Source organism: Lottia gigantea (assembly GCF_000327385.1).
Source record: "Lottia gigantea unplaced genomic scaffold LOTGIsca_4, whole genome shotgun sequence".
In the NCBI taxonomy this organism is placed as follows: Eukaryota; Metazoa; Mollusca; class Gastropoda; family Lottiidae; genus Lottia; species Lottia gigantea.
In genome coordinates, this window is record NW_008709379.1 from 3766069 (window position 1) to 3782389 (window position 16321).

The 16321-nt window shown below is 32.3% G+C and overlaps 5 protein-coding genes across 5 annotated transcripts; 3 read left to right on the forward strand and 2 right to left on the reverse strand.

Moving 5' to 3' along the window:
- Positions 1 to 1190: 1190 nt before the first annotated feature.
- LOTGIDRAFT_105673 (hypothetical protein) lies at positions 1191 to 1400 on the forward strand (the record flags this gene model as incomplete). Its single annotated transcript, XM_009059791.1, has 1 exon — positions 1191 to 1400. One exon carries the CDS (start codon positions 1191 to 1193, stop codon positions 1398 to 1400), a length of 210 nt encoding a protein of 69 aa, XP_009058039.1.
- Positions 1401 to 1576: 176 nt separating this feature from the next.
- Positions 1577 to 2044, reverse strand: LOTGIDRAFT_105534 (hypothetical protein; the record flags this gene model as incomplete). The annotated part of the gene is made up of 1 exon (XM_009059792.1): positions 1577 to 2044. A coding segment is annotated over one exon (468 nt), but the record flags the coding sequence as incomplete, so codon positions are not given.
- A 2224-nt stretch (positions 2045 to 4268) lies between these two features.
- LOTGIDRAFT_153781 (hypothetical protein) lies at positions 4269 to 6018 on the reverse strand (the record flags this gene model as incomplete). Its single annotated transcript, XM_009059793.1, has 3 exons — positions 4269 to 4489; positions 4766 to 4864; positions 5865 to 6018. 3 exons carry the CDS (start codon positions 6016 to 6018, stop codon positions 4269 to 4271), a joined length of 474 nt encoding a protein of 157 aa, XP_009058041.1.
- Positions 6019 to 7687: 1669 nt separating this feature from the next.
- On the forward strand, positions 7688 to 8884 carry LOTGIDRAFT_153782 (hypothetical protein; the record flags this gene model as incomplete). Its single annotated transcript, XM_009059794.1, has 2 exons — positions 7688 to 8019; positions 8422 to 8884. 2 exons carry the CDS (start codon positions 7688 to 7690, stop codon positions 8882 to 8884), a joined length of 795 nt encoding a protein of 264 aa, XP_009058042.1.
- A 631-nt stretch (positions 8885 to 9515) lies between these two features.
- Positions 9516 to 12321, forward strand: LOTGIDRAFT_153783 (hypothetical protein; the record flags this gene model as incomplete). The annotated part of the gene is made up of 4 exons (XM_009059795.1): positions 9516 to 9665; positions 9872 to 10019; positions 10311 to 11248; positions 12088 to 12321. 4 exons carry the CDS (start codon positions 9516 to 9518, stop codon positions 12319 to 12321), a joined length of 1470 nt encoding a protein of 489 aa, XP_009058043.1.
- Between the last annotated feature and the right edge of the window lie 4000 nt (positions 12322 to 16321).

Genomic DNA, 16321 nt, shown 5'->3' on the forward strand with positions numbered 1-16321 from the left:
TTTTTGACAAAAAAACTTTTATTTTTAATTCAATATTTATAATTTGAATATTATTTGGTATAAAATGTGTCATACAAAGTAACTGCTGTTGACTGGGTTGAATTTTGAAAATAATTAGGAATTCTTCGTATTTTTTAATTCTAAGACAGTTCACTATGCTATGCCAATACTTGGGTGATTTTTAAATTTCTCAATTAATTAAGAGAACTAATTTGGGTTTATTAAATCATATATACAGATATATGGATATTTACTTAATTACTTAAAAATAATTATGAACGTAAATTATTTTGTGGAACAACATTGAAGATTTTTTTTATCAATGCAACTGTCTCTTAACTACTAGTCTGGCTTTTTTTATTTAATTTTACAAAACAATTAGTCTTTACAGCAATATTCTGACTGTTGGCCACAAACTGCCCTAAGGCTAATAATATTTTTTCAAATTTTGATTAAATGAGGCACCATTGTAATAAAAGGTCATACTGCTATTTGGATTATTTCTGTAGAAATGAAAAGAATCTCAATTATAAACATATATTTTGAGAGTTCATTAAACGTAGTAGAAAATATTTCAGGTATAAAATTTCAAAGTAGCTTTTTTTTGCGCAGAATCACTGGCTTCTTGTTGTGAATAAAATTCTTTTCTGACAGTCAGTGTGTCCACATTTTAATGCTCATTTAATTGCCATAATTTTTGTTTTATATATTTGTATTGTTTATTTATTCATTGTTTTCATGTTAAAAAGAAATGTTCATACTTCATAATAATGGGAATGTGGATGTAAACATTGCAAGTACATGTAATAGTGTTAAGTGTTAAACACTTATGATTTGTACAGAGTAGGTGGCTACCATTGGAAGCAATGATTTGATTTGTATCAAACCTGATGTTTATTTAATTTAAAAAACTATGAGGAAAATTGTTCATGTTTCAAAACAATGATTCTGGGATTTTCACTTAATTCCCATAACAATGATTAATCATTGAATCTCCAAACAATGAACTATGATTAGATTCTCAAAACAATTATTTATCATTTAGATTTTTTATTATGATCTCTAAACAATGATTTATCATTGAATTTCAAAACAATGATTTATCATTCAGGTCTGAAATCAATGATTATTCAGGTCTCGAAACAATGATTTACCATTGAATCTCAAAACATCATCCAGGTCTCGAAACAATGATTTACCATTCAGGTCCTAAAAAAATTATTTTTTTTATTTATTTGAATCTCAAAACATTATTCAGGTCTCAAAACAATGATTTATCATTCAGGTCTCGAAACAATGATTTATCATACAGGTCTCGAAACAATGACTTATCATTTAGGTCTCGAAACAATGATTTATCATACAGGTCTCGAAACAATGATTTATCATTCAGGTCTTGAAATAATGATTTATTCGAATCTCAAAACATCATACAGGTCTTGAAACAATGATTTATCATTCAGGTCTCGAAACAATTATTTATTCGAATCTCAAAACATCATACACGTCTTGAAACAATGATTTATGATTCAGGTCTTGAAACAATGATTTATCAATCAGGTTTCTAAACAATGATTTATTTGAATCTCAAAACATTATTCAGGTCTCGAAACAATGATTTATCATTCAGGTCTCGAAGCAATGATTTATCATACAGGTCTCGAAACAATGATTTATCATTCAGGTCTTGAAACAATGATTTATCATACAGGTCTCGAAACAATGATTTATCATTCAGGTCTTGAAATAATGATTTATCATACAGGTCTCGAAACAATGATTTATCATTCAGGTCTTGAAACAATGATTTATCATACAGGTCTCGAAACAATGATTTATCATTCAGGTCTTGAAACAATGATTTATCATACAGGTCTTGAAACAATGATTTATCATTCAGGTCTTGAAATAATGATTTATCATTCAGGTCTTGAAACAATGATTTATGATTCAGGTCTTGAAACAATGATTTATCATTCAGGTCTTGAAACAATGATTTATCATTCAGGTCTTGAAATAATGATTTATCATTCAGGTTTCTAAACAATGATTTATTTGAATCTCAAAACATTATTCAGGTCTCGAAACAATGATTTATCATTCAGGTCTCGAAACAATGATTTATCAATCAGATTTCGAAACAATGATTTCTCATTGCATCTCAAAACATTTTTCCGGTTTTGAAACAATGATTTATCATTCAGGACTTTTTTTACACCAACTGTACCCAAGTAAAATGAAATCACCCAATCCAAAATCAAAACCCATTCTTCTTCATTCCAAATTTCAATAATTTATTGAGAAAAGACTATTCCCTAATTACTTTTATTCAATATGTGCTATGGTTTATTTGAAATATGATCATAATGAGAATACATTAGAATATTGCAGAGTTATTAGCCTGTAGATTTTGCATGTTATTGAGTTTCAAGTAAGCTTTTCATATTTCATTATTACATTAATGTATTGGACCGAAATATTTGACATATTGATCAAGATATCAAAATATTTGATGAAATCATTGATATTTAAGTTGTCTAAAGTATACTCATATATTCCGAGAGTCTAGAAAATTAGCAGACTATAAGACTTTTTATGTGACTCGTAGGACATGTAATACAGTTCTCTGCTAGACTAGATGAATTATTACAAACACAAGTAATAAATGTTGAATTCGACGAATACATATTTAGTAGATTAATAAAATACATACAGTATTGAATTATTGTTTATTATTATTTGTATATTTGTTATGTTTATTTGTATAGTATATGGTTTTTGTTTATAAATCAAATGTTAGATTTTTTAGTAGTAGTCAGGAGTGTATGCAGCACAAAATATTTTTTTAGTATTTGCAATACGAGTGGAAGAAAAAATATTGACACTTAATTTGACATATATTCACCAAATACATTAAAGTATTTTCAAAGCCTACTTCAGGGGGAAATTTACACCCAAATTAAACCCACATTTATTGGACAGCAAATTACCCGATTACATTTGTTTGTATGTATAGTTGTGTTTGTTGGAAAGAGTTTTGTAAATTAACATTTAATATTCACACACTTTTCCCTGAGAAAGTTCAATCAAATATGTCAGAGAATTTGTCTGAGAAATGGCCCTGTGTAGAAGCAAATGTCTATTTGAGAGTATATTTTTATTACAGCAAAGTCATTTTTAGTTTTGAAACTGATGGTACAATTAACATGAAAATTATGCACATATTCAATTTACCGAAAGCAAAAAAATTTGTTTTTAATTTCCTATTTGCTGTAGACATATTCCATGAAAGGTACATCAAAATTGTCTTTGTTGAAATCATAGCTATTAATACCAAAAATACAATTGGTTTGGAGCTCGTTCCATTCAAATTGATATTTTTTATACTCATACTCTTTGACATGAAAACTGTCATTGGTTACTGATTTATTAGTTTGACTATAATTAGAAAAGAAATAGACCCTTTTTCCCAAAAAATAAAAGCTTGAAAATTTAAACATCAGACAGTTTGAGAAGCAAAGCAAGAGTGTTGATGAAATGAAATAAATATATTAATTTTTTAATATTATATAAACTTGTGCAACTGAATGGTGCCAGATTAGAACTGCTAATATTTTTGGTAATAACACATCTAATATGTTTAAAAGTGACCATGTTGTTCATTTTGAAGTGTATTTGTTGTCAACTAAGTTGAATGTCTCACCGAAAACCTAGCTAGTATATAGTTAGATAGTTAAATTATGCATATTTTGTATATATTTTGAAAACTACCAGAAAAATAAAGTAAAATTTATTGATTATATATTTTTTCTTCTCCCAAGAACAGTTTTCCTCTTAGAAAGGGGGGGCGAGGCATTAAATATCTCTAGGGGGAATCTCATACAGAAATTCCAATCAGATATATGACGATGATTAATTATTCATGAAGCATGGTTTAGAACTTGCGTAAATTTGCATCTTTTGAATGAAATTTATTAAATTTAGCTGAATGTAATGTCAATGTGAATCTTATAAAAATGGGTTGCATTTATCTTACTGTATTCAATGAATTGAGTGGATACAGCAGAAGATTTTTTTTTATAGAAAATACAAGTTTGTTTACTAAATTTTACTTCACATTCATACTTCATCATATAAACTTCTCTATTGACACAAAGAATTAATTAACCTCTCAAAAACATGATTTTTATTTGTGTCTCTAAACACGAAAATATTCAAGCACTTTTTAAAATTAACCACAAGCTATTACTGTAATCTTATGTTCCAGTTTATTTATATTTTGATACTCGGTGAGAATTGTATTTCTTATATAAATACCATAGTCTTTTATTGAGATTTTTATGAACAGTTGGTTTCTCTAATTTTAATTTTTTGCCATCCAATCTTAATCTTCGACTTATTCTCTGTAACTCATTACCATTAAAGCCAACCACCCACTTAGGCCCTTGAATCAAATCAACAGGTCTGATATTTTCATCTCCCAGTATATCTGAAAATATACAAGGCTTCTATAGCAGTTTTGGAAAATTTCTAAGTGGACAATATGGGTACTATTACAACACTGCACATTGAAAAGTGAGCCAAAATTGTGAAAAAATATACATTCAATTTAATACATACGAAATATGTGATTTTCAAGAGACAAAGATTATGCTCCATAGTCAAATTCCATCAGCTAGTAGAAGTTAAATGCAAATTCAACTATTTCCTATGTGGCAGTTACAGTTTATTTTAATAATCTTTAGCTAGATGAAAAAAATAATACCTATATAATCATTTTGTCCGAATAAAGCTTTTTCTGAAGACCAATTATTTTTTGGTTTATACTTCAATCTACTATTTTTCACACCTCTTGCTAACATACCTGTCATAATATACATAATATAAGCTTATTATAATAGCAAAACTGACATTGATACATGTATGAGCCTAGAATTTGTTTATTTTCTTTTATATATCAAGACAGGATGCTGGCACATTAAAACATGGCATGGCTGTCATTTTCTTATATAAGCCAATCACTCAATCTACAAACCTCATAATGTTGTTTCAATGGCATGTAGTGGTTTCCTCCCTTTACAAGTTCCTCCCTAGTGGTTTCCCCCCAGTGGTTTCCTCCCCTAATTAACTCATAATAAACTAATTAAAAACCTGTTAATCTTTATCAATTATTGTGATAATCAGGAAGCAATGGAATAAATTGCATTGTTATTCTTAGATAGATATAACATTTTATCTAACTCTATTCAAATTTGACTTCTTCAACATTGCTGAATTGTGTTGAAATTGCAATATTTTTGTAAGACCAAGGCATGCCATGATTTGAGGTGAAAAAAGTCATAGGAAATGTGATACAGGTGTATTAATAGTAATTTATCTTATATACTTTCAATATAATCCAATACGGCTTTGCAACAAAATTGAATCTTTTCATTAAATTAGTTAAATTCATCACAAATTAGAGATTAGGTGGTTGAAAGATAACAAGTTATTCTTCACAAGAAGTCACTGACACAGGATGAAGTACTTCTCACATAGACCTGTCACAAATTAAAGTGAGGTAAAACCAGTTCTCATGTGATGTGTGAGAAAAGAAAGACTATGTGGAGGTACCTTAATTAATCTTTTAATTACAATAATTTACAGTTATCAACTTTTTTAATTGGGTAATTGTCATATTTTAATGATTGTCATTAATTAAACCCTTCTTGTTTGCTATTTGCTAAGAATAATAGTAGAACCACTAGGGTGGAAATTGTAAAGGGGGGAACCACTATGGGAGGAACTTGTAAAGGGGGGAAACCACTGTAAGCCGTTTCAACCGCAACCCTTATCAGTACCGGTAACAGACAGAACATACATACCTCCCGTTCGCAGTTTTGTTTCAAAGCCATAATCTCTGGGTCCTGGACGTTTATATGGAGAAGGTGTATCAAACTCATCCGGAGAGTATGGTGTTTTGGTCGATGAATAATCTCTTACAACATTGTTATCACTCAGTAATTTCGATTTTAACATTTCAATGCAGCTATACAAAACCTTTGAATTTGATTGAAACAATTTCTGTGAGCTTAAAGCTGAAAACTTTATTGCATTCAACATTTTACCAAATCCTGCAAATAAGAGGAGTAAATCTTAAGGGGGAAAAAAATCAAATACAAGAGGTGACCGGTGCCGAGGTGACCTACTCTGTCACCGAGCCACTGTAGACTCGTAAATCAATTCAACCGTCGTTTCACAATACCACTGATATAATCAAAAAATGTGAGCATCAAACAGGTTCATGTTTTCTCATTTTATCTGGTCTACTTTGTCTTCCTGTCACTTACTGTATTAAAATCTATGAGTTCCTCAAGAAAAATTAAAATTTATCCACAGGGGGCAGCCATTTTGTGGATAGAGTTATGTCCCTTCGTCTTTTCACAATCGAATACAAGACAAAACACGTAAACAATGTAAATTAATCCGAAAATTCGACGGGTACATTGCCCAATTAAATCTTGCCCACAGACATTGAGTTAGTGTAGTAATAAGAACTATATATAACTCTATGCCCACAGATCACTGGCAAATGCTTTTTTTTAGGATAACATCATTGAAACAGTAGCCGACTCAAATAACGGCCTTCGTAAAAGTTACGCTAGCGCTCTGCAACAGATGCAGCTTACGGATACTGCCGAGAATGGTGTAGCCGACGTTGTGTATTAATTAGCATCTCTAAGAATAATTAGGCCTCTAAATCTTGAAGTCAGACTATATATTGGATGAATAATTAAAATCAAATTATATTGTTGATACAGCGTAGAACGCCAACCTAAATTAATGAAGACTTCAATACCTATTATCAGGCAATCTCCGTTATGTTCAGGCTTCATGTAATCCACCACGAAATAACGCCTATTTGGAAAGTAACGACTGGCATTGCTTTAGCAGTATCGGAGTTAAGTACCGGGTAACCCAGATCATGGACAGGTGCAGGTCTTCATGCTTCTGCCTGTATCAAACTCCATTTTCTAGAGCATTCTGCAGTTCTCATCATTTTTGCTGGAATTATAGGCTTACCCCTAAGAAATCAGGCTATGGTGCAGACAGGTGGTAGCCATAGCCTACAATATATGAAATACTCTGAGAGAAACTTAAATCTTTCTGAAACACTTTACTGTAAGTCCATATCATAATTGTTTAGTGTATGCTGTAGAAAGGTGGATGTTGGGGTATAACAGGGATAGAAAATCTCTATTGTATATGTCTGATAAGAGATGAAAGAGAAACGTAAGAGGATAACAAATCTTAGCTTACTTGGTTATTATTGACCTTTTTAATCTCATTCTTCCAATCAAATATTTATGACTCTTCCACACGAAACGTGATGATTTTATATTCGACTATTAGTCAGTTGGTCTTTAGAGCTGAGAAGATAAAATACTGTTTCTCGGTTTCTGATTTTCGGTGATATATGAAAGAAATATTGAAAACATATCCATTCTGTGACTTTTAATGGGAACTGTATGCTAACCAGTAACACAATTGTAAATCCTCTAAGAGATATATTTTAAAGTGAACAATGGGACCATTTTTGTCACCGAGAACAATACTACACTTGACATTTATTCTAATGTGAATAATTATTTACAGAAAAACGGTCGGTTATATTTTGTTTTGATTACAAGCTTATTAGACTGCCAAAATGCCGACCGCAAGTCAATGGCAGATTATAAGGAAGGTGACTAACCCAAATTTGGAGGCCAGATCCGCAATAGAGGTACCGTCTACTTTGGCAGACAAATTGAAATCCTTACAAATCAAAGATGAGGAAGATGATCCTCTGGGATTAAAGACCTTGAAGAACAGAATAACAGAGGGCAAATCAGGGAATCATCACAAGAAAACCGAAGACCCAGCACCAGAGAATAAAGATTGTACAAGGGAAACTCAGAGAGTTCTAGAAAAATTACCAAAACGATTACAGAGCAATCTACTACGTCTTGGGTTCAGAAAATCAATGAGGAACATGAAACGGTAAGTGGCCTCTCTTTTTGTCATAATGTTGAATACGTTGACATAGATTGGTCCGGCAATGTCGGGAAAATTGTACCTTCCCACTCTTGAACTGAAGACAGCTCGTAGGATTACATGAGCTGGCTATTAAACCGTCTGAAGATATCTTTGTTACTGTTTTATCTGAGGATAGCTTCATTATTTGTTCACAAAAAGTTTTGTCTACTAAGGAGAAGCTTTTAGCGAGAAATCTAAATTAGCTGAAGAAATGATTGTGCATAAACAGATTTCAGATTTAAGATACACGTACGTGTACATGCTAAAAGTGAATAACTTAACACCGAGTTTGATGTACAAAATGGATAGGAAAATGGCAGGATGGAATCAAGCCAATAACTAAACCTATTGTCTCTATCATTTCAGAAGTTTCGGACAATTAGTCGAAGATGAAATTAAAGAAGAATTCAATGAAACAGACGAACTTATCAAACAACTACAAACCCGACAAAATATCGTTCCAATAAAAGACATGAAACCACCAGATCTTAAACCCAAGGCCGTGTGTTTCTCTAGTCTTGGTATTGAACCTACACATCTTGAAGTGAAAAAGGCCGTCGATCGCTTACTGACCACCTACCCTGAAATCCGACTAACTACTATCGAGTTTCAACCACGTTTTAAAATGGTCAAAACTGAAACCAGCGAGAAAATAAGTCGCTGGGTCATATCTTTTAACACTGAGTGGGGTAGATCTAGGATGACAAATCAAGAACTGATATTAAATGGTGAAGAAATTGTTTTAAAGCGATATGACGAAGTAGTAAAGTCGGAATTCAAACAAGCTCGTAGAGTAGCTGAAATAATGATGATAGTTAAGAATGCCTAGAAAAAAAATCATCTTTAGACTTTCTACTCTGGAATTCTGGCAATTTATTTTTGACGATCCTGCTCCAAAAATGTGATATCTGAATTTCTTTAGGTAGATATATACACAGTGCTAGGTTAAGTTTGACCAAAGGAGTTGGATTATCTCTCCTAGGTAGATTCTTTTGGCATGCCAAAAGGACCATTGCTAGTGCCAATATACCAGTCCACTGCGTATTTCGATATACGAGTTGTTCGCTGCGTCTGATCTCCATCAGTTTGGCTCATGAATCAACTCTTGAGAAAATGTTATGCACTAGTTAGTATCGTATCATGTTTATTCTGCGTGTATAATTGCATGATTAAATTATCAGTAATAGCTTAGTCTCTTGTATTTCTGCAGTCGTTGGCTTTTAAAGGCTACAACTTGATATATAAGTTTTAGACTATTGTTTTCAATTCGATAAGGTAGGACCCAGATTTCCATATTATTTTATTTTTTCAAAGAGATAGAAAAAGGCATACGACTTGTGCTTGTGAAGAATCACTCCCGATAATTTCCTCTATAATGTTAGTTTAAGTTACAATGATACAAGTTCATAATAGCGACAACCTTACCAATTGCGTAATTCAGTTTCCTATATCAGATAAAAATGTATATCAATTTACATCGAAACTATGTCAGTAGACTTTTTACATCCAAACATTATATCGTGGTGCGACACGGAATAGGAATAATGCTCCAACGAAATTTTGTGCACAATTTTCTACGGGTATTGTTTGGAATTACTTTGTTAAATATGGTAAGTACGAACATTAGTACTGTAAAGAAATACCGATTGTGATCCAAACGATTTGCTTTATTAGAATCCAATTTCTTGATTTTGAAAATGCTTATAAACTTCGGCAACAACTTATCGACCTTTTCTATAACATTGCATGTGACTGTCATGAAAAGACGAGAAGCCTGCTATTGAGCATACCAATCTTTATTATATTTTTTTTAAAGGTCAAATGCAATGCTGATGTTAGTCCATTAGAGTTATCAATAACCAGATTGGAAAATAACATTACAGCACAATATAGTGTGGTATTTACTTATTCTGATGTTGGAAGAGTTCAGCTTATCTGGTATGAAGCAGACATAGCAAAGAAGGGTAGGGTTCTTTTTCAGGCACTAATGCTTTAACTAACTAGTGGACATACTCATGCAGTAACTGTAAATAATGAGAATGTGAATAATGATCTAGAGTCACTTCATACATTTTAATTCAATTGTGAGAAATCGATTCTATGATCAACAAAGACTATGGAGACTTCGTCATACCAAACACCACATGCACACAGTATCAAGTATCTTCCGCGAATCACATCACTTCGTTCCTTTGACAGTTAAATATACGTCTCAACACCAAATAAAACACAATAAAATGTCAAATTTGTTTCAGATGATCATCAGACCTTGGATCCCGAAGGATCCAATGGTACATCTTTGTTCACTACCAATTCTACTGAGACTGTCAAACTGGAGGTGGTCCTACACAATTACCTTAGAATATACTACTTCCACCATCATGATGTGACCAACACAACTACATTTTGTATACCATCAAAACAGGTAACAGCTGAACCGTCGGATCTGAGATACAGATTTGGAAGCATCCTACCTGGAAACCTGCTAATTCACCCAAGCAAAGATCCAGATTTTGAAATGGAAATCAACTGGTCTTTGTTGACTGTTGATTATTCTCAAGAACAACCGGCCATACAGGTCTACCATCAATGGAAAATGAAGAGGACGTTCAATCCACCTATTGTGTATATAGATAAACGAATAGAAAACAATACCACCAACATCCTCTACGCTTTGTCAACAGATCAACAGCGGCTTGATGGTACTCTGATATGGTCTGTTTTGTTTGCAAGCACCAACCACGGTGTACCATTAGATCACATAGTGTACAAACTAACACTTCCGGTTCTAGAGAGAATATATACCGAACCGTATGATGAGAATGTATTGGGTTTTGTTAATCAACATCAATCCAAATACCCCGATTGTTTGGATATGGAGTCTTGTGTGATTACGTGTGAAGTTGTTGGGTTCTATCCTTCAGATATTACTTTGTATCGCAATGACAATTTTACAAATTTCCAAAACGTTACCTTGTTTTCCAAGATCGTTAGGCATCACGAGTACGGGATACTGGCACATTTTACCATCCCTTTAATGACACAAGAACACGAAGGACTGTACAGATGTGAGGCTAGGAACACTGTTGGTGTATCAACGAGTATTGGTATTGAATTATTTTCCAGGAAACCTGTAAATATTTTACATGATGAATCAAGTCTGGTTGATTTTGAAGACGGGGAAGTTTATGGAGTAAGTTACCAGCATCTGCTTACCTCCGAAATCAGCATTATACAATGATACGGTGCCGTATTGATATGGTCAATGTCATTTGATATTGATATCGTCACAGTCATATTGACATCGCCACTGTCGTATTGAAATCACTACAGTCATATTGATATCGCCACTGTCATATTGAAATTGATATCTTCACTGTCCTATTGATATTGATATCGTCACTGTCGTATTGATATCACCACAGTCATATTGATACCATCAATGCCACATTGATATCATCAATGTCACATCGATATCATCGTTGTCCTATTGATGTTGATATAGTTACTGTCATATTGATCTTGTCGCTGTTATATTGATATCATCAGTACCATATTGATACCATCACTGCATTATCATATTGATTTTGATATCACCACTTACATATATTAGTGATATCATCGCTGCTATATCATATTGATGTCATCGCTGCCATATTGATATCATCACTGCCATATCGATACTGTTACTATCATAGTAATATATTAATAGTATCTTATTAATATCATGACTATCATATTGATATCATCACCTCGATACTGAAATTATCACTGTCATATCCATAGAAACATCATCACATTCATCATTCATCATTGCTATCATCATCGTTGTAAATTCGTCGTCATTTGTTATGCGTCACAATTATAATCATCATCGTAGTAATGCTATTTATCCAATGTTCCTCTTAGTCATCAGCAGCAGCATAAACAGTGGTAGCTTCAGCATCGTCATCATCGTCGTCATAGTCTTCATTACGATTATCATTGTCACCACCAGTCTTAATTATTATTATTATTATTATTTTTTTGCAGTTCACCTTGACATGTTTAGCAAGAGGACATCCTGCACCTACCATGTCGTTTAGAAAGAACGACCCTCATGGACAGACAATAAGCAATGGTACAAGTTACACTGTTGTAACGTCATTTGAGGATGAAATTCACAGTATAGTTTTAACGATTCGACAAGTGGATTACTCTGTATTTAGCTATGTTTGTGTGGCTGTCAACCAATTCAATAGGGACTATTATTCATTTTATCCTTGATTTTCGGTATAAAATGACATAAGTATGTAAGGGTAGCTTGTAATGTAAATCGTGAGTTTGAATAGTGAATTGTAATTTTGTAAGGAGTATTAAATTTACCCTTTCCACTGTTCACATTTTATTTTATTTTACTCTTTGCACAATAATGCTTGGTTGTATATTTTTAAAACTGTTCGGGAGAATCATTATAACTGTCAACTGTTATCTTCCGTCTGGTTTTCTGAAATTAAGTTCTATAACAGTGCAAAAAGCCACCCTTAAAGAGCCTTGGCGCTTTTTTTCACCGTCACTTCCATTGGTTTGTATGAAGTGAAGCAACGACGGGAAAAAGATGTGACATATTATAAGGATAAAGGAATATTTTACTACAAAGATATCACTAAAACGGATTTTAATTATTTTGAAAATGAAAAAACAAATGAAACTCTTCAATGAGAGAGATTAGTAAGGTTGTGGTGCTGCTCCCGTACGTCCGTTTGGTGACATGGGAAATATAGCTCTATTCAGTTGATCTCCGATGTTAACTAACTCTGATTTGCTGTTGGAGGCCTTGAATTCCTTGTATATGTTGTGTAAAATACCCCCAGGTCGCATCATATTGTACAATTCGCCACCAGGTTGCAACATTCGATCAAACATCGTGAAAAAATCAGGATCTCTCGGTCGTGCTGCACCTTAAAAGGAAAGATAAACATCATATGTTTTAATAGCATATATAGCATATAGAATCCCGCTTGACGGATAATAAGTTGCACGATCAGAGCCAGGCATCTTATTCCCTTTTCATGGGAGTTCCTGTACCCCACACTGTACCACAAAACAACTCAGGGGTACGGTTTCTCTCCTTCGTACAATTCCGTAGTTTTTACAAGAATTTCGGGCTATCTTTTCTAGAGATAAATAAAACTGCATTGTCATAATTATATTGAAGTGGATCAGATGTAACAGCAAAACTGCCTTCCAATTTAACTAAATAGAAATTACCTAGCGACAATGTTAGTCCACAAAGTGCTAACAGAATGGTTCCGATAATAACAATCGACGTTTTCATCCTGGAATTATACCAATAGTAGAATTATTTCACTTTTTTTTTAAAAAAAAAGAACTAATAATGTTTCTCTCAAACATGGTATTTGAATTTGTATTTAATAGTATCAATCTATAATCCTAGGTTGTGTGTATTTATTTATTTTTTATTTTTTTTTATGTCAAAAATAGTAATTTAATTAACATTAATATCTGTAATGGAGTGATCAAAAACCAATACCAGTCATTTCAAATTCATTGTAAGAATATTTCAACTATTAAAACCAAAATGTCGAAATTTCTGAACATAGAGATGTAGCATAAATATCCGTATAAGCAAAACAAGTTAAAAAAAAACAAAGAAAAAGAAAAAAAAATAATATTTTATACCCTCACTTTATGGGAAGGACTTTGTCATATAAAAACATGCTGTCAAGGCAAGACATACAGAAGTGTCATTAACTATCTAAATGATATACAGATCAAGTAAATCTCCATATAAATAAATATATGTTTGTACAAGATAATTAAACGCGCATAAAAGAAACGATGTGCTTATTTCTTGCAACTCTCGCACAAAGTATGACAGTGGCTACAAGAGAACTTTGGATGGGGGAGAGAGAGAAAGGGGGAGGGGGGAGGCTGCCAAAAATGCTGCCATCCTCGGCACTGTATGTTATTAATGGCGTCCTAATAGGTAAGTAAGTTGGAAAAGATTTAAGGCACTTAAAGAATATTATTTAAAGGTTTAAGGTGATAATCTTGCCTTTTGCTTTTCCAAAAGATAGCAATACATTTTAGAATGTAAATACGTCGTTTGGTTCGTCCACAATCACAGAAAAACGCAACAGCGATTCAACATCGTGATTAATTTATACTACTACTACGTGCAGCTGTAACATTGAATGTAGTACAAATTACATAATTATTAAGTGTGTTGTAACCAACGGTACGCTTATTAAAATGGACAGACCAAGATTTTTCATCCAGAGTGGTGACAAGCTAGGAGAGCTGAAATTGAGCTCTGCTAGTGCCAAAAATCAAGATGACAATATCCGTTTAAGATGTATATTCAGCCGTATCAGAATTCTTTCTGTAAATGTATAAAATTAGTGTATCTTACCTGAAATACCAATAGAGACCACAATATCAACTGTATACCTGCACGATTGTCGTCTGAATTTTAAAATCCGACTTTTAAAACAGTAAATTATGTCACGTTATATCCACACAAGTGACAAGTTCAAAGAGTGACAGGTTAATGTTCTTTATTTAAATACAGACTAAAATTCATATCTGCATATTGTACCTATTTTGCATTTATGGTATATCTCATATCTCATATTGATTTTTTTTTCTTTTTATACACCCAATTTTTATTACGTTTATTCTTTCTATTTTCTTCTGCTTCTGTTTATTTTTGTTCCCTGTCATATAGAGTGTGGTTACTGATTTAGATTTAGTGCAGCGAGGATCTAGTATTTGTACATTTCACCTGACACCTGTTGTCAATTTGATAGATTTACAATCACAGATGGAGTAACTTATTATAGTTCTCCAAAATCTTAAAATTGATCAGCAAGGTTAATAGGAGGTTACTTCTATCTGCTTTTATTTCATCTTCTATCTCCTTCAATCTTATATTCTATCTCCTTCAATCTTATCTTCTATCTTCTTAACTCTTATCTTCTATCTCCTTCAGTCTTATATTCTATCTCCTCCAATCTTATATTCTATCTTCTTCAATCTTATATTCTATCTTCTTCAGTCTTATATTCTATCTCCTTCAATCTTATATTCTATCTCCTTCAATCTTATATTCTATCTCCTTCAATCTTATATTCTATCTTCTTCAATCTTATATTCTATCTCCTTCAATCTTATATTCTATCTCCTTCAATCTTATATTCTATCTCCTTCAATCTTATATTCTATCTCCTTCAATCTTATCTTCTTTCTTCTTCAATCTTATCTTCTATCTCCTTCAATCTTATATTCTATCTCCTTCAATCTTATCTTCTATCTTCTTCAATCTTATATTCTATCTTCTTCAGTCTTATATTCTATCTCCTTCAATCTTATCTCCTATCTCCTTCAATCTTATATTCTATCTCCTTCAATCTTATATTTTATCTTCTTAACTCTTATCTTCTATCTCCTTCAATCTTATCTTCTATCTCCTTCAATCTTATATTCTATCATCTTCAATCTTATATTCTATCTTCTTCAATCTTATCTTCTATCTTCTTAACTCTTATCTTCTATTTCCTTCAATCTTATATTCTATCTCTTTCAATCTTATATTCTATCTCCTTCAATCTTATCTTCTATCTCCTTCAATCTTATATTCTATCTCCTTCAATCTTATATTCTATCTCCTTCAATCTTATATTCTATCTTCTTCAATCTTATCCTTCTATCTCCTTCAATCTTATCTTCTATCTCCTTCAATCTTATCTCCTATCTCCTTCAATCTTATATTCTATCTCCTTCAATCTTATATTCTATCTCCTTCAATCTTATCTTCTATCTCCTTCAATCTTATATTTTATCTCCTTCAATCTTATCTCCTATCTCCTTCAATCTTATCTTCTATGTCCTTCAATCTTATATTCTATCTTCTTCAATCTTATCCTTCTATCTCCTTCAATCTTATATTCTATCTTCTTCAATCTTATATTCTATCTCCTTCAATCTTATATTCTATCTCCTTCAATCTTATCCTTCTATCTCCTTCAATCTTATATTCTATCTCCTTCAATCTTATCTCCTATCTCCTTCAATCTTATATTCTATCTCCTCCAATCTTATATTCTATCTCCTTCAATCTTATATTCTATCTCCTTCAATCTTATATTCTATCTCCTTCAATCTTATATTCTATCCCCTTCATTCTTATCTTCTATCTCCTTCAATCTTATATTCTATCTCCTTCAATCTTATATTCTATCGCCTTCAATCTTATATTCTATCT